Source organism: Lepidochelys kempii, chromosome 3 (assembly GCF_965140285.1).
Source record: "Lepidochelys kempii isolate rLepKem1 chromosome 3, rLepKem1.hap1, whole genome shotgun sequence".
Classification (NCBI taxonomy): domain Eukaryota; kingdom Metazoa; phylum Chordata; order Testudines; family Cheloniidae; genus Lepidochelys; species Lepidochelys kempii.
The window spans coordinates 136,250,601-136,271,023 of record NC_136382.1 but is presented as its reverse complement, the minus strand read 5'-3'; the positions used below and the strand labels follow the sequence as shown (position 1 = coordinate 136,271,023).

Here is a 20,423-nt window from a genome sequence, read left to right as displayed (position 1 = left end):
GTTCAGCATGACATTATCCCCCTCAGGTTAAATGGCTCACCCACCCTTCTGTTGTGTTCAGGGCCTTTTGCACCTCCTTTCCTTCTTTCTTCCCTCCATGCTATGCAGCATAGTGGAGCGTCTGGCCCAGATATGACCATGAAAGGTGGTATTAGTGTGTTTTATCTCATGCAACAGTGTAATGATTGTATTTAATAATGTTTTAAGTCTTTGAAACTGCTTCTGAAATAGGAGTTCTCTTCTGTGGGCTGAAATTTGAATATGCAACCATTGTTAAAATAAGTTACGCAAGTGGTGTTAAAGTGTATCAATATATAGAGGCATATATTTGTTGTTCAGTCTACCAGTTGAAAAGTTGAAAAATAAAGTGCTCCTCTCCATGATTAAACTGAAATTTATTCAACAGGTAGCTTTTAATTGCTTTAGGGGAACCCAATATATAACATGAAAACAATTTTCCATCCTTCTTTAATACCGGGTCAGTGGCTGGTTTTCGTGTTTTAAATAAAGTAAATATTTGCCTGGAATATTAAATACCTTCCTAAAACATGGCATATTTATTCTGCTTGTTAAGCCTGCATGGGAAACCTGTTCACAGCTCTTATAAAACCAATAATGCACAGGCTTTAGCAAGATGGTGCCATCAGCAGTACTCAAAGAATTGTCAGAAGTTATCTTTAGAGCTTTCACAGTGCTAGGCTACATTAAACTGAAAAGTTTCAAATTGAATTTGTGTTTAAGTTCATATTGTGGTTGTGAGGTAGCCTAAAGAAGTCAGAAAACTAAAAATTAAAGCAGCTGCTCAGTCATTACCTCACATTGTGTCACCTTTGGTATTGCAGGTATTTGAAAGATAGAGGGGCAATTAGGTGTCCAACTTCCATTGAGAGTCAGTGGGAGTTGTGTACCTAATTGGCATTTGTGTCTTTGAAAATCTACTCATAGGTGATTTTGCATACCACAGTACTGCATTATCTGGATATAAGAGCATGATAGACTTAGTCTGCCTTAACTCTCAATTCCTTTTCTTTACTAATTTACTTAGATTTTTGTTTTGATGTCTAACTATTATATTCCCTTCAGCATAGTTGCTCTCTATAACTTCAAGAGACACCGTCAACTTGAAATCTAGTCAGTTCAAAAAAAAATTGAATAAAGAATTGTTTTCTAATTTCTTTCAGTTATAGTAAACTTTAAGTACTGTTTCTAAAAAAAAAAAAAAAAATATTTCAGATAAAGAAAGGGTCAAAAAGCCTTAAAGTATATTGACAGGTGGGGAGGGAGAATGGAGGAAAAGCAAAACCACAAACACATACACGCCCCTTACAAAAATTAGTAGCTTTAGTATCTAAAACTGAAAACACTAACCTTTTAGTTTTTTGGGGCTTTGTTTTTCAGGACAAAGTTCTCCATAACATCATGCCCATTTTTACATTCATGGGGGCAAACGTCATGCGTCTAGATGATACTTATAGTTTCCAAATAATTAATAAGACTGTGAAGATGGTTATTCCTGCTCTTATACAGGTGAGATGTTTTCTTTCATTAGAAGCAGGAAGAAAGCTCTGAACAGTATTTTGGGTGTGGGTTTTTTTTTTTTTTAAGGCACTAGTAAATTATTTATAGCATGTTCCTTGAGATTTCTATTGGGTATAACAGACATGACCAGCCCTAAGGTCCAATAAAAAGTAGTACTGAAAAAGCATCCTCCTTATCGAGGGAGCGGAAATGGATTTTACAGAAGGTGGAATGAAAGTGATGACTTACATAGCTGGTCTGGAGCATGTATTTTGGTGTACAGGTCTCAGTGACATACTTAAAAAGAAAAGGAGTACTTGTGGCACCTTAGAGACTAACCAATTTATTTGAGCATGAGCTTTCGTGAGCTACAGCTCACTTCATCAGATGTTTACCGTGGAAACTGCAGCAGACTTTATATACACACAGAAATCATGAAACAATACCTCCTCCCACCCCACTGTCCTGCTGGTAATAGCTTATCTAAAGTGATCAACAGGTGGGCCATTTCCAGCACAAATCCAGGTTTTCTCACCCTCCACCCCCCCACACAAATTCACTCTCCTGCTGGTGCTCACCAGCTCACCAGCAGGAGAGTGAATTTGTGTGGGGGGGTGGAGGGTGAGAAAACCTGGATTTGTGCTGGAAATGGCCCACCTGTTGATCACTTTAGATAAGCTATTACCAGCAGGACAGTGGGGTGGGAGGAGGTATTGTTTCATGATTTCTGTGTGTATATAAAGTCTGCTGCAGTTTCCACAGTAAACATCTGATGAAGTGAGCTGTAGCTCACGAAAGCTCATGCTCAAATAAATTGGTTAGTCTCTAAGGTGCCACAAGTACTCCTTTTCTTTTTGCGAATACAGACTAACACGGCTGTTCCTCTGAAAAGTGACATACTTAAAAGCCGAGTAATGATTTGATTAAAACACCATATGTTATCAGATTGTATGACTGAATGTGGCCTGAAATGTTATAAAAATATTTTGTAACTTACTTAGCAAAGAAATATTAGGAGTATCAAATCTGGCCTTCGCTGGTTTTGTTGGACTCATATAGTATTTATTTATGGGAATGGGAATGTCATTTCTTTTCTTCTAACTCTCTTTATTTCTGGCCATTTGAGCTAAATGAATATAAACCCAAAACAAACACACACAGAGTTAGAAAAAGACGTAATAAAAGCACTTTCCCTGAATCTGCTTTCACTTGACAAGTCCCTAACATTCTTCAGTAGTCCATGGATTTTCATGAAAAACATGGGTGAGATCTCAATTTCTAAAATAAACACAAATCTCTGGTTGGAAAACCTTTCAGGCCCCCTTCATACATCATAAAGAAACAAAAAAGAGAGAACCCTTGTTTTACTTTCTCTGCATGTCACTTTTAGAGAAATCAGGCTGTTCTCCAGTACATTTTGAAAAGTAACTTGTAATTACTGACTAATTGAGCCATTATCCAATGTGAAAACAAATCTATGTATGCATATATGTGTACACATAATTATTACATATAGATAGTGGTCTGTTAGTGAGCTGATATTCTCTAGGTCCTACCAAAATTGTTTTTATTAAAGTGTAAAATTTGACCAAGAATTAAAATGCATGCTGAGGGTGAGATTTTCAAAAGTGCTCATCATTGGTCTCCCTTGAAAATCTCCTGTTGACTTCATGGGCATAAATTTAGATTGTTGCTGAGTAATTTTCAAAATCCCAGTCAACTTGAGAGCAATTTAGTAAAATACTTTCCTAAAACTCAAAAGAAAATTTGACGACTGAAAACTAGTTAGAAAAACATAGTCTTTTGTTAGCCCCATTTTGCACTGGTGCAACACATCTACATTAATGGGGCTCATACACCGTTATGCCAGCGCAAACTTTTGTAATATCAATAAGCCTTACATTTTTACAGGATGAAGCCTTTAGATGTTTATCTTGTGATCATAATGTTTGGCAATGGTCTTGCTTTATGTGCCTCACAAAAACAATTCCCACCTCTTTATTTGCTTTTATGTGCATAGAAAATCCTCATTAGATTGTGCCCGTGTAGGATAATTTGTTGAACTCCCTAACCTGTTTATAGGCTGAAGATGGTGGCGCTCCAGAGGCTGCAAAGAATGTGGAGGAGGTAGTTATTAAAATCATACATGTGTTTGTGGATGCCTTGCCTCATGTGCCTGAGCACAGACGCCTTCCCATCCTGGCTCAGCTGATTGATACGTTGGGAGGGGAACGATTCCTCTGGGTTCTTCTGGTGCTCCTGTTTGAACAGCATGTGACCAAAACCGTGACTGCAGCAACCAATGGAGAAAAGGTCAGAACAATGAGGGGGTGAACTCTTTAACTGTAAAAATGTCCAGACTGAAAATAACAGCATGTTTTCGAGGTGGTGGTGGTGTAGCCTCATCAGTCCCAGGATATTAGAGACAAGGTGGGTGAGATAATATCTTTCATTGGACCGTCTTCTGTTGGTGAGAGAGAGAGAAGCTTTTTAGTTTACAGTAAGCTCAAAAGTTTCTCTTTCACCAACAAAAATTGGTCCAATAAAAGATATTCCCTTACCCACCTTGTGTCTCTAGCATGTATTCCATTCAGTTGTGAGATAAGACTTTTGCCTACCCTACAAAAAAACCATCTGTGTTGCTGCCAAAACATGAGGATAATGTTTATTATGTGTATTGTGGTAACACTGAGGAACCCCATCATAGCCTGGGACCCATTGTTCTAGGTACCATACAGACATGGTATAAAAAGGTAGTCCCTGCCCCCAAATTGCTTACAGTGTAAGTAATTATGTGTTAAAATTTCTTTTTCCTTGGCTGTGTATCTTACTGAAATGAGATTCTCTGGTGTCGATTTTATTCTTCCACATAGGTGGGAATAAACCATATTATATTGCAGAAATGTATGTGTTTTTGTCGTGTAGCCAGGATCTTCATGTAAAGTGTTAAAGGGAGACTGTTAGAATAGTTTAAGCTGAAAATTCAGGGTGTGTGTTTTATTTTTTTAAAGGAGGTGGTTACATTTTTTTATAAATGGAGATTTTTCTAGTCATAGTCCCCAACCACGTTGTGACCCCAAACACAACAGCACTTTGCTATTGCAGGGTACCCGGGAAGTGAAATAGATCAGTCTAGTTTTTGTCCAGGCTGAGTGACCTACTGAAAGTATTCAAACATTATTAATGGGGAAAAGTTAGGTAGACTACAACTTTCAGTTTTAACTATCACATTCAATGTTAATAGCACAGCTGTTGTAATATTTCATAACCTATTGGGCCAAATTCAGCCCTGCCTAGGTTGCTGTGCATGTGGTACTCCAGTCTTGGCTCAGCTGGGCCCATATTATTTGCTTTGTTTGTTTTAAAGACCAGGTCAGGTTTTTGAGGAGTTTTTTTTCTCCTGTGCAAAAATCAGCAAATACAATAAGTTTCCTACTGACTACTTTTCTAATGCATTTAGAGGTTAATTCTAATATTCAGTACATGGTACCTGTCAAAAATTGGAAAAGGTTCAGTCTGTGCTGTAAAAATCATTGTCATCATCTTATTTTTGCTCTTGTTTAGCTGACATTTTTGTGGGGTTCTATTCTCATGTGCCAGTTCTGGCCATCTTTGTGGGATGGAAAAATCAAAATAATCTTTGGCTCTAGAAATCTAGTAGTTTTCTGTTGGGCTTAAAAAAGACAGATGACAACAAAAAATACCCCACCAAACTGACTAATGCAGTAGCAAAAGAGATTTGTTTTCTCTACCTCAGATAATTTTTTCAGGTGCACGCTAACTGGGTTAGAGGATTTTTAATAGAATATTGTGGAGCATTTCACTATTGATCAGCTGGATCTGAAATAGTGACGTTAGTGGTAAGCCATAGTCATTACCACAGTACGGCTTTTCGATAGCCTTCAGTATGTGGAATGAGCTGTTGGTCTCTGCCCATTCACAGGGGACATGAGTCCAATACATCTTGCTGTTGTTATCATTAATAACAGTTCCAGCAACATTCCCTAGGACCGTACATTCATACACATTCAACAACAAAAGTTTTTTCTCTTATTTTTAGTTCTTGAAATAAATATTTTCTCTGTTTAATCCCTAAACAGGATGCTGTTTTGGAAACAGACGTTGAATTTTGGATTACTGTTTGTTGTGAGTTTAGTGTTCATCATCAGTTCCAGAGCTTGATGAAAATAATCCAGTACTTAACAAAACTGCCAGAGAACAAAGAAGGTAACCACAAAACGGACTTGCTCTGCAGTTGCTTGTGAATCTTAATGTTACTTCTGTTGTTCAAGGTTTTGGGCTGCAGGATTACCTTAACTGCATCTTTCCTTCTCATTCAGTTAGAACTACAGTTAAGAAGTATATACCTTTTTTGTGCCAAAAAATTTCATTTCAGAATGCTATGAATTAGCATTCAGGGCCAAATAGTACTTTTCCTTCATAGAATACAGTAAGATTCTCCAAAGTAGTTTAGCTTAAAATAAAAAGGGACCAACCATAATAATTAGTGTATAGAACATATCATGTGTAATATAGCATATGCTTGTTTGATAAGGCTGTTCTTTAAAGCAAAAAATAAAAAAATAATATATATATATATATAGGGACCTAACTCAATTTTAATGCATTTTTTTAAATGCAGGTTTCTGGTGGAGGCACTCATTGAACAGTATGTCTTGATACTTTAAAAAAAAACAAAAAACAACCATTATTTAAGTGTAAGGAGTTTTCCCTTCCTTGTTGATATTTATATGACTCTCTTTTTCCAGCAAAGGGAGACTGGACAGGCCTGATAGCAACATTTCCAAATATACTCAGTCTAGAATTTTGTGACCCAACCCCTTCCCCGCCCGCCCGCCCTCCCCTTTGGTGCCATCCTATTCGTGGCCCATTTCCCATATAGCTTTTTCAGAAGATGCAAAAGAAAATATAAAATATATACAATTTACAATACAGAAAGAATCAGACAAAATCTCAACATATGTATTAGAAGTTAATGAAATGGAGACGTTCCCCTCTCCTGTATTTTAGTGTCTTGCTTCTGACTTAATATAGGGATAATTCTGGGACTTTTGCAAAATGAATAGGACTAGCACAAAACTGACTGGAGTTCAGAACAGTTTCCGCTGTTCTGCTTGAGCCCTTGGTTTGCCTATTGTATAATATCACTGATGATGATGAAAAAATTAACACAGTGGGGAGAGAAAACTGATGACTTTCAGATGGCATTTTGTAGGAGAATATATTGAAAAATATAGAAGACTCTCTTGAGCCTGATCCTTCCATTCTTGCACAAGCAAAACTCCTGTTGAAGTCAATGGGGATTTTGCCATTGTGAGGACTGTAGGGTTGGACCCTATATCTTAGTTACCCAAGTTGACCTCAACTACTGAACAATGCAGCACTTACTTGCCCTTTAACTGTTGCAATATTTTATTTCAGTTTTAGTAATTGGCAGTCAAAAGCTTCTTTCCTAGTCATGGCTGCAAAAATAATTTTTGTGGGGGATGTTTTATCAGATGATCCTGGACCAAAAAAATTAAGAACACGCAAGATGAAAACACAAGATGAAGAAGTGCAGCTTTTTAATGTGGAGTCTCACTCAGGCAAACAACTGCGACATTTTAAATTTTTATCTGTCTCTTTCATGGCACAGCTTTTGGCTTCTCAAAGTTTTGTGAAAAAGGTAATGCAGATTTTTTTTTTGTCAAGTGGTTTGGTTTTCTTTTCATTCTGAACACATCTGTTCTTTTAGCTTTCTGAAGTATATTTGGCTGACTGCCTTTTACACAGTTCTGAAGTCTTTTTGCAATTTATCAGTAAAAGTTTTGGGGGGTTTCTTTTGGTGGTATGTTGTTGTTTTCTTTGTTCGTTTCCTTCCCCCCTCCAGTTCTCTTACAAAGAGATTTAGCCTGCGTGATTGATCATTAGGTAAAAGACAGAGTAAATCCTGGCTACAGTGAAGTCAATGGCAAATAGTGTGATATCAATCAGTTATTGAGACTATCTGGATTCACCAGATTCCAGCATTATAATTCCAAGGTCCCTTTTATTTTGTGATTTCGAATTACATATTATAAGGTATCTTTTGAGTTATAGTGTTGGAATTTGGTGAATCCATGTAGTCTTGGAATCTGGTAAAACTCTAACTCAGAGGTAAAAAATTATACTATTAAATATTAAAGAACCAAAAAGATTTTGTGTTTTTTAAAAAATATCAGTTATGGGGAACTGGGTGGCTCAACAGAGAAGTGATGAGATGTGAAATTTTTCACATGTAGGTCAATGATTCAAATCTAGCCCTAGTTTGTAGCATTTTTCTATCCATCTGACTGCAGTTTGGTGGCTTACATGAAATGAGTCAGTGTTCTGTCTCTTTCTTGTGGATAAGTATCTGATCACGAATCCACCATTGCAATTGGTATTAGTAGGATGGGCACTGGTAGTCTCAGCAGAGAGGCCACAGCTTGAAAGGACATGGAAACTCAACTCATCTTTTTAGAGGTGATCCCTCCATCTCTGGTTTGAAACATATTGATAGAATAGTGTTAGGCAAGCTTTCACTGCAGGTGCTAATCCTGTGCTTGCCCAGAGGACTTCAGTTACCTGAAGTGTGGTAATCCAGTGTCATTCATCAGCAATGTTACAACAATCTTTAGTTGAGTTTCTTGGGTTTCATCCTGTCATTAGTTTTTGGGGTTTTTTTATGACTAAACTACAGCTATAAAAAAATTGTAATTAAATGTTAACGTATCCTTCATGGAAGCAGCTCCAATGTGTTACTGTAATACAGTCCTAACAACTGTTTGGTTTTTTGTTTTTGTTGTTAATCAGATAGTCGAATGTGGTGGAGCTGAAGAGCTTCAGGAGTTGGAGCAGAGGTACATGTGCGCGTGCACACAAAAAAAACCCCTACAAACTTATGTCTCTGTAGTTTATTACAAGCAGGTTGTTTTTTCAGTTGATTTAGCTGTTGTCTGATTTTGGGGGGTTTTTTGTTCTTGACAAGTGAAGTGCTTTTTTAAAAATTAATTCTCTCCTCTTTGCGTGATTTCATGTATTTACTTTAATGTTTACATGAGCACGTAGCTGCCATGATAAGAGGGTCTCTAAAAATCTGAAATTATATTTGAAATTCTTCTAGCCACAACACTCGTTGCTCCTTCACTCCCAGGAAAAATCCCTTATCGATGTAAGCCCGTTTGTCAGAATGAGAGTATTACAGTCATCACAGATGTAATTTAGAAGAGCTGACTGTAGTAGATGTTTCAGTGCAGCAAAATTTAGGTTTTGGGGGGAAGGTGTAACTTGCATGGGATGACAGTAAGTAAAGAAGGGATGTGTGGCACAAGTGAAGTGCTGCACCTCTTAGACCTGTTTCCGGGCTTTCATACGTTTCCCGAGGTGTTTGGGAGACTCCTTATCCTTTGGAAAGGATGATAAATGGTTGGAGGGCTAGATGGACTCTTCTTAATATGTGCCCCCAGCCTGAACTATTTCCTAACAGGTTTTTGTATTTTAATATCTAGATCTAATGTAAATAGTTTTCTGTACGGGGTATTTTATTAACCCTCATTATTGTCTGTGAAATTTCTTGCCCTCCAGGAATAAAATCACTTTGTAAATGTTACTCATGAAAAAACGTTTCTCCATTTAGATTATTAGAAGAAGTTCTTTGCTACATAAATGTTGTGGCACACTCAGTGGAAGAAAATGCAGACAAACCAACAGCAAAGTTTTGGAGGGCTCTGCTCAATAAGTCTTATGATATGCTAGATAAAGTAAGTTTTCATTACTCCATTTGTTGGCTTTGTTTTTCCTTCTCCCTTTTTTTTTAACATGATTATAACATTTGTTACATTTTAATTTTTGTGAGAGAAGGTGGGTGAGGTAATATCTTTGTTGGACCAACTTCGTTGGTGAGATAGACAAGCTTTCAAGCTTACACAGAGCTGTTCTTCAGGTCTGTGTAAGCTTGAAAGCTTGTCTCTCTCACCAACAGAAGTTGGCCCAATAAAAGATAATACCTCATCCATCTTGTCTTGCAAATATCCTGGGACCATCATGGTTACAACAGCACTGCATATAACATTTTATCTTTGCAACGTTTGTATAAGGTTTTTTTGTTGGTGGTTTTATGTTACATAATTCATTAGTAAGCTTTACCAACCAATTTGGGACCTGATGCATTGTTACTTTAATTTTCTAGTGCCAGCAGTATTATTAGGCAGAGCAAACAAAGTGAAGTAAACCCAGTGATGGTTATTTTTCTGTTAAGCGTCCTGGTGGTTGGATAGAGCCATCTAGATATTGTCAGAAAGAAAATAGCCTTCTGGTGTTTTTTCTAGTTACAACTTTTAACGTGGACTTTTAGTTAGCTAATATTTCTGCAGAAGAATTTACATGAAGTGACAAGCCTTGCTATGTTTTTCAAGTCTTTTTTTTTTTTTTTAAATCAGAAGTACAGATATCATGTTGGCTTGGTGCCCTAGCAGCAATAGTGGAGCTATGGATCAGAGTTCTCATCAGTTCTCAGGGTGAATGGTGCTGAATTTTCTTCCATTAGCGACTTAGTTGTCCCACCACTCCGAGCCAGTGTGCATGGAGCAATGTCAGAAGGATTATTTTGGTGGCGAATAATATCTAGCCAACTGCAGCCTGGAGTGGAAGAATATTGTGTAGGAATCCTCAGGGTTAAATGAGGCAGAGCAAGTAGAAGGTAGTTTATTTCCAAATTGGTGGCTAGCAGTTACGGTATGAGAATTAAACATTGTAGCAGGAACTTACTTTCTCCTTTTGCTTTCCCAAACAAAGCACTATCAGGACATGCTTTCCCTTCTTTTCTGATCCTCTCTTTGTTCTCAGGAAGTGCACATTTCTATACTTTTTGGGGGGCTTGGATGGTGCAGTACAGGAAAGAACATTTGTGTTGTTATTTTTTGTTTGTTTTTTTTACAGGCCAATGCCTTATTGCCGACACAGACATTTATCCCTGTCATTAGGGGACTGATGACCAACCAGCTGCCTTCTGTGAGACGTAAAGCAATGGATCTCTTGAACAATAAATTGCAGCAGCGCACACGTTGGCAGAAGGTCCAAGTAAGGCAAAGGGTTAAGCCCTTTCTTTTTGTTTAAACTGTTCGCACCTTTCCGCTAATGTAGAAATGAGATGTCGTGTAAGGGCAGGTGTAGAACTTTCAGATGGAAATGTGAGTTTTTGAATACCAAAATGTGGTCCGCCCACCCACATTAACTTGCAGGATCTGGACCTAGCTATGTTTTTAATTTCATATTTGTGTGTTCTTTTGTTCTCTTAGGTTTGGCAGCTCTTAGAACTAATTCCAGAGCTAATCACTATTGTCCAGCGTAAAATCAATGAGGAGGAGGAGCAAGCCATCAACAGGCAGACTGCTTTGTTCAGCCTCAAATTACTGTGCAAATGTTTTGGCACAGACCATCCAGAGCCTTTTGTGCCTGTCCTGAAAGCCACCATTGACCTGATTTCTTCAGAGAGGAAGGAAGAAAGGAATGTGATGGGAAGTGCTTTGCTGTGCATAGCTGAGGTCACCTATACGCTGAAACCACTAGCAGTACCTCAGCTTCCAAGGTATCGTCCATTTTCATAAAAGGGTTCACTGCCGCAGGAACTACGTCAGATGAAACGTATTACTAAAGGCTGGCTTAAAGGCTTGTTAAACTAATTGGCAGTCTGTATGTGCACGGTGTGCTTTGTAGAAATGGATAAAGGCCCAAGAGTCCTCCTGAGTACTTAGAGCGAGAGAACTCCGAAGCAAATGCTGCACTAATTGTGTAAGAATTGGAGATCATTTAATAATCCCAGAAGTTCTTGCAGAATCTGTCAAATGGCTATATTACCATTGTAAGCCTGACTGTATTTAAAACATAGAACCCTTGTTCAGCACAGCTGGAAAATAGCTACGATACAACTCTGTTTGGTCCTGCCTGTTCATATGGAACTCAGGCATTTAATAAAACAGCTTTTTTAAAAACACCTTAGCCTTAATAAGAATGCTCAGTTTCACAATGTAGCAGGGCCTTAAATCTAATAATCTTCACAGCTTTTTGAGAAATAAAATAGAGACGTGAATCCCAAAAGGCCGGGTTTTCAAAAATAGATTCTGCAGCTGTGCACGGAGACATTGTAGACACGAAAGTTGTGCCTGTAGTTTTATAGGCTGGATTGGGGCCTATTTGGAAAGTTGCCTCCCAGTGTGCAACTGGCAATGGATTTACTTCTCTGCGTGTTTTTACTTGATTATTTGCAGGCTGATGCCAGCGTTGCTGAAGACACTAAAAGACAAAAAGGAGCTGGTCTCTAACGAGATTTACTTGCTCAGCGCAGTGAGTGCGCTGCTGAAAGTTGTGGCAACACTGTCACACTTCCTCAGCCCCTATCTGGTGGATGCTTTGCTGCAGGTGAGCCATCGCTGTCTTGAGAGGGTGAGGGGACAAGAATGAGGAAGCTCAAATCATGGAGGTCATGCAGGATTTTGCAGTGAATTAAAATGAGAATTTGGCCATCTGGGTGGTTGGGGGAAATCTCCTGACTGCTTCTACTCAGCCTCCGCGAGTAAATGGAATGATGTAGCTGGTGTTCTCCTCCTGCAACCTTGCAGAGACTTAGCTTGCTACTTTAGGAGGTGGGGTGTGAATTTTGAGGGTTTTTCTCCTGTACCAGTAAGTTGATCAAATGTGTATATATTAATAAAAACTCCAGCTTTTATAAATAGAGTGGATGTAATGATCCTCTGCTTATTCCACTGATGAATCCCCTTTTTCAGTTTTCATGTATTGCAGGAGACAAAGTCTTATATACAAAGTTCATAAATTGTAGTGTTTAAAGTAGTAACAGACAGTAGTGCTTTTTATTTCCAAAATGCTTTGCTAATTAAACTGAGTATAAACTTTTTAAATTAAGTAGGTGATTTCTTTGTTGGTTCCTAGACCGCAATATTTTTCTGGAGGAGATGATTATGAAAACAGCTCTTGAAAGATTTGTTTTACTGGTTTTGTTGTTCTTGGATTTTCTGATAGGTCGTTCGCTTGGAAAGGATTGCAGTGGAAATGGGCCCTTCGTCCCAGCTTAATCTCCGTTTAACATCACTGAAAACTATGTTAGCTACACAGCTTGGTCCCAGAGTTCTGTTGCCAGCGATTACCAAGTGTTACAATGAACTTGCAAATGCTTGGAAGGTTATGATTTTTTTCATTCATTAGTAAAGTTAGTGGAAATGTAATTATAGTTTAAATATGCATTTTTATATTAAACCAGAAAAGTTAGAACAGGGAAGGATCCATCAGGCTCTAGAGTATTCATATGCTAGATGGCAAGTATGGAAGACAGTTCTGTTCATTAAAGCTTTCATTTATTTGCTAGGGACATACATTAGGAATTGCAGCTTTCCTCTGGGCCTTGCTACTATCTCATGCTTGGGCATTTAAAATCTGCTGCCAAGATGGGGAGGGAAAGAAAACTCTTTAAAGGGACACTGCCTATTTAAGTCAAATTGTAAACAAACACATCTTCACCTTTTATTGATAGTGCCTTAGATTACCAGAAGTCAAAGAATTTTATAAAATCCAAGTTATTTACAACCTGTCAACTTTTTTATTTCTCTTAGCTTGGGCAATGAAAATCAGGTTTAAATCAATTTTATTTTGTTTGGTCAGATGCACCTTTTGGGTTCTTAATGGTGCAAATTTTGGGTTTCTAACATTGTGAATGGGGATGTTTATTTGTTTAAAGACCATGATTTTCACCTGTATTTTTTTTAAAAATAAATTGTGGAAGGAATTCAGTTGATCTGATGATCTATGGATGTGACTTTTTTAATTATGGGGTAACAGCTGTCTCTTTTTTTTTTTTTTTTTAAATCTTTTACAGAACCGCCTGGGTCCCCTTATGGACATTCTTAAAGAGCACATTGCAGTTATGGAGAGAAACCAGCTCATCTCCCATCAGTCTGAGCTGACAGCGTTTTTCATGAAAGCCCTGGACTTCAGAACAGAGCACTCACAGGTGGAGTACTGGCAATTCTTAAAGAGCAAGAATGGATGTGGTTTTCTACTAGATGTTAATTTTAGAAGTTCTTTACAAGAATGTGTCAGGTTGTTTCCTGCTAAATGCATTTTCTGCACTTTTGAGAATTGTGTATTCAGCTAGGAGAGAAGTGAGAGAGTGCTCCTTGTGAATAGAAAATTTTAGTTACACAAGTATCTTGGACCTAAACATAGTAGAGATTAAAGTTAGACTTTGTAAAAGGATGCTCATCAGGCTCTGAGTCTTACTGTATGGATTTTGAATTATACCTTTCACTTGTTCTAGGATGATCTGGAAGAAGTTGGTAGAACAGAGACCCATATTATTAGCTGTTTAATTAGCATGGTCATGAAGCTTTCGGAGGTTTCTTTCAGACCCCTCTTCTTCAAGGTAGGAATTTTAATATAGTCCTTTGGTATTAGCACAACTGTATTTACAACTGCGTTAATGTAGAACAAACTTCTCTCTCTCATCAGTTATATGATTGGTCCAAATCAGAGGTCACCTCAAAGGACAGACTGTTGACATTCTACCGGTTAGCTGATTGCATTGCAGACAAGCTCAAGGGTCTTTTCAACCTGTTTGCTGGTAATTTAGTGAAGCCTTTTGCTGATACCCTGAACCAGATTAACATCTCCAAAACTGGTAGGTCTCCAGTTACTATAGTTATCAAAGCAGGAACAGTTGAAATATGATATCACTGTAAGCTTGCTGTCTCTGCATGCCTCCCACCCTTGTCTCCTAACACGTTTTCTTCCCCCTTTTTCTTGCATCTTGCAGCAAGGTGGCTTACTCATTTGGGGGATGCAAAAAGGATGTCTTCAGTTGGGGGGTTTGGGCCAGAAGTCCAAAGAAAGGAATATTCTTCAACTAGGGGAAGTCATTCCACTCATGACGTTTCTTTTGGAGTCAGCCAAAGTTGCAGTTTGTGAGATCAGTGAAGCCTGTTTCAAGACCCTGCTCTCTTACGTTTCACTCATTGCCTCCCCTGACATGGCCATATAGAACACACCAGCCAGGCTTGGGCTCCACAACTTAGTTGATGAAATATCTGCTGCTGTTTTGTTTCATTTTCCTCTCCCCATTCAAAACTCAGGCAACCAGCAAATGCATTGGTGACAGGATGTTTCCATACTTAGGCAGCCTGTACATCAGTAGCACTGATTGTCAGGTTCTTCAGTTAATCCCTAGCACCTTTTCCCACAAGCTGTGTGCTCCCCTTCTTCCCCAGCTGTATGCCACATCCAGCAGCAACAACGTTAATCTAAGCAATAATATTCCAAACTGCAATGAGCTAAAAGGCCGTATTGAACATTGCATTTCATGTGGACTAGATTTAATCATGGGATATCCAGGCCATAGGCCATTTACTACTTACTCATTTCTTAAAAAGAATGTTGGTAACATCGACTGCTAAATAATCTCTCCTTTCATTATAGCCAGTTCCATGAACAGCTAACAATATTTCTAATTCCTGGTGTTTGCAGAGCAAGTGGCTTCTTCATGGTTTTTCCTTTCCTTCTTTTCCCCACGTGCAGATGAAGCTTTCTTTGACTCTGAGAACAGTACTGAAAAGAGCTGCTTATTGCTGCAGTTCATCCTTGACTGTTTGCACAAAATCTTCCTCTTTGATACCCAGCGTTTTGTAAGCAAAGAGAGAGCAGAAACCTTGATGGTGCCCCTAGTTGACCAGGTACTGACACGTACATTGAAAGGAGACTATTGCTGGATTATCCAAGTATTGTATTCCCATTTCGTTTAACAGGTTTATTGCTGACTATTAAATATTCAGATTATATTCCTTGTAATTTGTCATGGATTTGGCCTTCTTTGGATTAATCTCTCCCTGTTCCCATTTTATTTTCAATAATCGTATTATTATTATTATTATTATTTATTATTTATTTTAGTATTTGTCTTCAAAGTACTTCAACGCGTTACCTAAATAACCCTGCACCTCAGTTTTCTCATACTACAAAATAGAGAAATTAATACTTACCTACCTCACTGGGGTATTGGAAGGATTAAGTGACTTGCCCAAAGCTCAGGAGTTTCCAGCTCCTTCTCCTTTGCTCGGACCTTTTAAACTGCCCCATCACACAATTAGATATTCTGCAGTGCCAGCCAACACCACTCCCAAGTTGGATGGGTCATTGCTGCATGAAGAAGCTTTTTCTGTCTCCTCCCCCAACTCCTGCAGGCCAAGTACACTCCCTCTGCGGGCTCTCAGACAGCATTTATCAGTCAAAGATATGGCACCCCAAAGAATTTAAACCTGAATTTTTCATGCGCCAGTAAACAATGGTACCATTAAATCTTAAGCCCAGAAGAGGGAGTTCATAGCTGAAAGATTTTAGGGGAATCAACATTTTAAAATGTAACTTCTTAGATTTTTCATCTTTACTGGTGTTTATCTTCCTTAGTACTCTGGCCTTTGGAATCTCCCTCCATTAGGCTTTGAACTCGTGTGTTGCGAAATGTTAACCTGATGTTGCAGGGTGAGAGGGCAGCAGGATGTTTTTAAGCCTCAGTTAAACAGTTGGGCCTTTCTGTTTGACTTGCTTTGTGATCATTTTACTCCTGCAGCTAGAAAACATGCTTGGAGGAGAAGAGAACTTCCAGGAAAGAGTGACCATGCACCTGATTCCATGTATAGCTCAGTTTTCAATTGCAATGGCAGATGATTCTCTATGGAAACCACTAAACTACCAGATTCTGCTGAAGACAAGGCACACCTCACCTAAGGTATGAAGCTGGATTATCTCCAAGTTGAATATGAGTGTGTTTAAACTGCTGTGCATAGAAAGCAGATTGTGGGTTGGCTGGGTCATTGCTTGACATGAAATTTGCTCTTTATGAGATAACACACTGGTATTATTAATACAGATGGTCCTTTACTATAGTGTGAATGGAATAGCTTCAGAATGGATGCCAGAAGATAATTATGGGCAATTGTTCATCAGTCCCCAAGGACTGACCTATGTTTTAGCAGGGTTTCACTGTGTCTTCCTTTTGTTCATGTTCTACATTTATAGTATATCTAAGTGTGGCAGAATTCAATGTTTATATTTGATAATTTTAAGATATCCATGTTCGTTTTTAAGCATTTTTTCAATTTTTATCTATTTACGTTTTCACGGGGGGGGTGTCAAGCAATTTATTTAATGACAGTAGATGTTGAGATTCAAAAAGTTAAAACCTTATAACCATTAAAACACAAATTGTCAACACCACATGTCAAAGTATACAAACCAAACTCTTAAGTTCTCAAGCAGCATTTTTCTTTCTTTGCATTTTGATTATCAAAGGAAAAAAATCTTCATGGGTTTGTTTGTGTATGGTGACATCTACATTTATGGATAAAAATCTAATCCTCCTATGCCCAAGTATATTAGGCCCTTAGGATGGTTAATGAGGAATGACAGGTTGTGAGGTCTTCAGTAAATTGATAACACCCAGCTCTATTTCTGCAAGGCTTGCTGATGGAGCAGAACAGTTGACTTACTGTCTTGTGAGTGGGATTGTGATGAGGGCGAACTGGCTAAGACTCGGCTAATTTTGATGGGTTGTGGGGAGCAACTGGAAGAATTAGGAAGTGTTAATCACAACTTCAAAAGCAAACATAGCCTATCTTTTTGAGCCTGGTGTATAATCTATGGATCTCATTGGACCCCAGACTAGTTAGGAGCCCAGCTTTTAGTACAAAGAGAGACCTTTTATTTTGTATATGAACCTGCTACACTTATTTGTCCTTTTCTTATGAAGAGACTAGCCTTCAATAATGCATTCAATTTGGGCTACACCTTGAGACCAGCTGGAGCCTAGAACTGACATAGAATGCAGCAGTCATTTTATTAAGAGGGCTAGTATTTCAAGAGCACAAACACCAGAGCTCTGTAAGCTTTGCTGGAGGGTTATAGGCTCCCTGGTGGGATTCAAGCTGTTTGTCTTGATGTTTAAGGTATGTCTACACAGACCACGGAAGTGAGCCTCCCACCCTGCGTGGACACTCAGGCCAGCGGGGATCACATTAGCGCTCTAAAAATAGTTCTATAGACAGTACTTAAGTTGCAGCTTGGGACTACACTTGACGTCCTAACTGGTTTGGGCTCTTCCTCTTAAAAGACTGGTCTCGCTCCTCCAATGATATTGTCACCATTGCAGTCGGCAAAAGTGCTGGAGCTCCACTGATGTAATGTAGAGGGAGGTGGTGGCAGTGTTCTACATGGGGTCCTTTCACTTTGCCGTTCTGTTGGTCAGAATCATTAACCGTCTGGGTGTGCTTCAGGACCCATTGGAGGTGGAAATGTTTTGAAGACTTCATGAAAGGAGTCCAGTCTATCAGCTAACTTTGAAAATTTCCTCCTCCTAACAAACCCATCCCTCCTTAATGTCTCTATTCACTTCAACCAGGCTTAATTCTTGACTAATATTCTGTCCTTTTCCCCTGCAAGATGTGACTGGCTCTAAATTTTTATGTATATGGGAGACTGAACTACATTAGCCTCTCCGGCTCCAAGTAGTTTAGTAAACTTCAGTTCCCAGAATTCACTTTATTACCCCTCTCCCCAAATAAAGGCACTGGGAGGAGAATGGAAAGGGAACTAAATTGATCTAAGACATGGAGTATTAAAAGGTATGTTTGAGAATATGCTGTATTGCTTGTTTCCCTATATAGTGGCTTAGGTTTTGTTTTGTTTTTTTTATTGTAGGTCCGATTTGCTGCTCTGCTTACTTTGGTAGAACTTGCAGGGAAACTAAAGGAGAACTACATGGTGCTGTTGCCAGAATCCATCCCTTTCTTAGCTGAGCTAATGGAAGGTAATGTCCTACAATGCTTCAGTTGACAACCAGGATATTTGGGTTGTCCATTTTGAAATACTCGTATGATACAAAACAAACTTTAACAAAGACAGTGATCGATCACTGACACATTAAAAATCCACTGTCCTGAGTGTTAACTTCTTTTTTTAAAAGAATAATCAGTGACTATGACATTGGCTAAGTACACCAATTAGTATACTGGGACTTGATACCTGAGGTGTTAATGGGACTTTTAATTTTAGTTAACAAGTGGATGCATTGTTTTAGGAGCCATAGACTAACTGATGGGAATTCACCTCTGTGCACTGGGCCTGTGCACCACTTAAGTCCCAAACAATCAGACTGTGGCACTGGTTTTAGGACAGGTTTTTATGAAGCGTTACTACATTTACCGCACTCTTGTGAGTGGTAAAACCACTTTATTTCAGAAATATTTTTGTTGCATTACCTTTTCAGCTGCAGTAATGCTCAACTAGTAAATGCTTCCCAAACACCATAAGTGCATCCCGAACACCCTGCCCAAAGGAGCATACAGTGTGAAAAGACACACCCATGAAACGGGGTGTGGGGAGATCTTACAACATAAGAAAAGTGGTGAGGGTGGAGATAGGGCATATAGGTTAGTTACATCTTTGTTAATGTTTCCTTTTTAGATGAATGTGAAGAAGTAGAACACCAGTGCCAGAAGACAATTCAGCAACTGGAAGTTATTTTAGGAGAACCACTCCACAGCTACTTCTAAGAAACACTATTGCCTCTTTGTTGTAAAGTCTCAGTCATGAGATGTGAATGTCTGTCTCACATAAAAGAGCTAATCATATTGCCACAAAGTTACTATGTCGCTCCAATTAAGAGTAACACCTTTTTTTGTAGTAGACTGCGAAGATCTTGCCTATACGCTGTTCAGGGTCATGACAATTTCCACGGTTATTAATAAATTGAAAATATTACAGGATGGCTTTTTGACTTCTGTATACTGTAACTTGTAGAAACCGCTGTATGAATTCAGTTCAGGAAAGACAATGGGGATAAATAAACTAAAATGTGCTGCAAGGTTTTAGAAGGGACAGACTTCTGGGTTTTTTGTTTTTTTTCCTAAACTTAGTTTCTATCCTGTTAAGTTTGTACTGCAGCTTTTTAGTCATTTATGGTGACGGTAAGCATTTTCTAGTAGCAGAGTCCCTGACTACAGAAGCTACATTTTTGTGAGATGTTTTCTTTACAGTAGTTAACATCACTCTTCCTTTATGCTCTATGGGATTTGAGTGTCAATTATACCAGCCTATAACCTCAAACAGTAGTTGTTAAATTAGTGTTTTCTTTGTAGCTGTTTTCTTTAAAAAGTGATTACTATAATCACCATTATGCCATAAGTCTGATATGTCACAGGGATGTGCACGTTACTAGTGATGTGAATTAGGTTCTTACAACTGTGTGTACCCATTTGTGAAAATCAGGTATTTTGTCTAGATTTGCTAGTTTAACTACCTTGGTTTCAGAATCTTTCATGAAGAATGAATGGGCAGATGTTACCTTTTCTATTCCTGTCTCTTCTTTTTAACTGTGGAAGAAAATAAGTGAAGAAGCCAGCAATACTCCATTTAAGGCTGTTGACCATAGATGACTATACAAGAATCCAACTTCAAAGGAGTTTAGAAAATAAAAACTTTATTCGCATTGCAGGATTTACACTACAGAGCGGAAGTCAAACTTACACAGGGACTTTAGGAGAAAAGTGAAGTTAACTGAAAATAATTTTTACGTAGTGCTCTTTAGATAGCTAGGCAATTGTGGTAAAAACCAACTTTTCTTAGGCTGAGGTTAAATGTTTAGTGAGGAGGCTGTTTACAGAAGCATGTTTTAGCTGGAACGTACTTTTCATTTAAAAGACTTAACAGTGAAAAGTAAATCTAAATTACATGCCAGTGTAACACTGTCTAGTGTGGGCACTTTTAAATGGGCCTGATTGAAGGATTCAGAATAGTTAGTCTGTATCCGGAAAAAGAAAAGGAGTACTTGT

The 20,423-nt window shown here is 38.4% G+C and overlaps 1 protein-coding gene across 4 annotated transcripts in view; it reads left to right on the top strand.

Annotated features, from left to right (window-relative positions):
• Positions 1-20,392, top strand: part of HEATR1 (HEAT repeat containing 1) — a 54,420-nt gene extending 34,028 nt beyond the window's left edge. For all 4 annotated transcript variants that reach the window (XM_073338175.2, XM_073338178.1, XM_073338176.1 and 1 more), the window contains 17 exons: positions 1,399-1,527; positions 3,601-3,831; positions 5,619-5,745; positions 7,038-7,204; positions 8,353-8,399; positions 9,176-9,299; positions 10,477-10,617; positions 10,836-11,125; positions 11,805-11,955; positions 12,574-12,732; positions 13,424-13,558; positions 13,865-13,969; positions 14,056-14,224; positions 15,118-15,272; positions 16,166-16,324; positions 18,292-18,400; positions 19,057-20,392. In XM_073338175.2, coding sequence (XP_073194276.1) covers positions 1,399-1,527; positions 3,601-3,831; positions 5,619-5,745; positions 7,038-7,204; positions 8,353-8,399; positions 9,176-9,299; positions 10,477-10,617; positions 10,836-11,125; positions 11,805-11,955; positions 12,574-12,732; positions 13,424-13,558; positions 13,865-13,969; positions 14,056-14,224; positions 15,118-15,272; positions 16,166-16,324; positions 18,292-18,400; positions 19,057-19,145 — 2,487 coding nt within the window. In that variant the 3' untranslated portion in view covers positions 19,146-20,392. The remainder of the gene's footprint in view (positions 1-1,398; positions 1,528-3,600; positions 3,832-5,618; positions 5,746-7,037; positions 7,205-8,352; positions 8,400-9,175; positions 9,300-10,476; positions 10,618-10,835; positions 11,126-11,804; positions 11,956-12,573; positions 12,733-13,423; positions 13,559-13,864; positions 13,970-14,055; positions 14,225-15,117; positions 15,273-16,165; positions 16,325-18,291; positions 18,401-19,056) is intronic.
• The last annotated feature ends 31 nt before the right edge of the window (positions 20,393-20,423 follow it).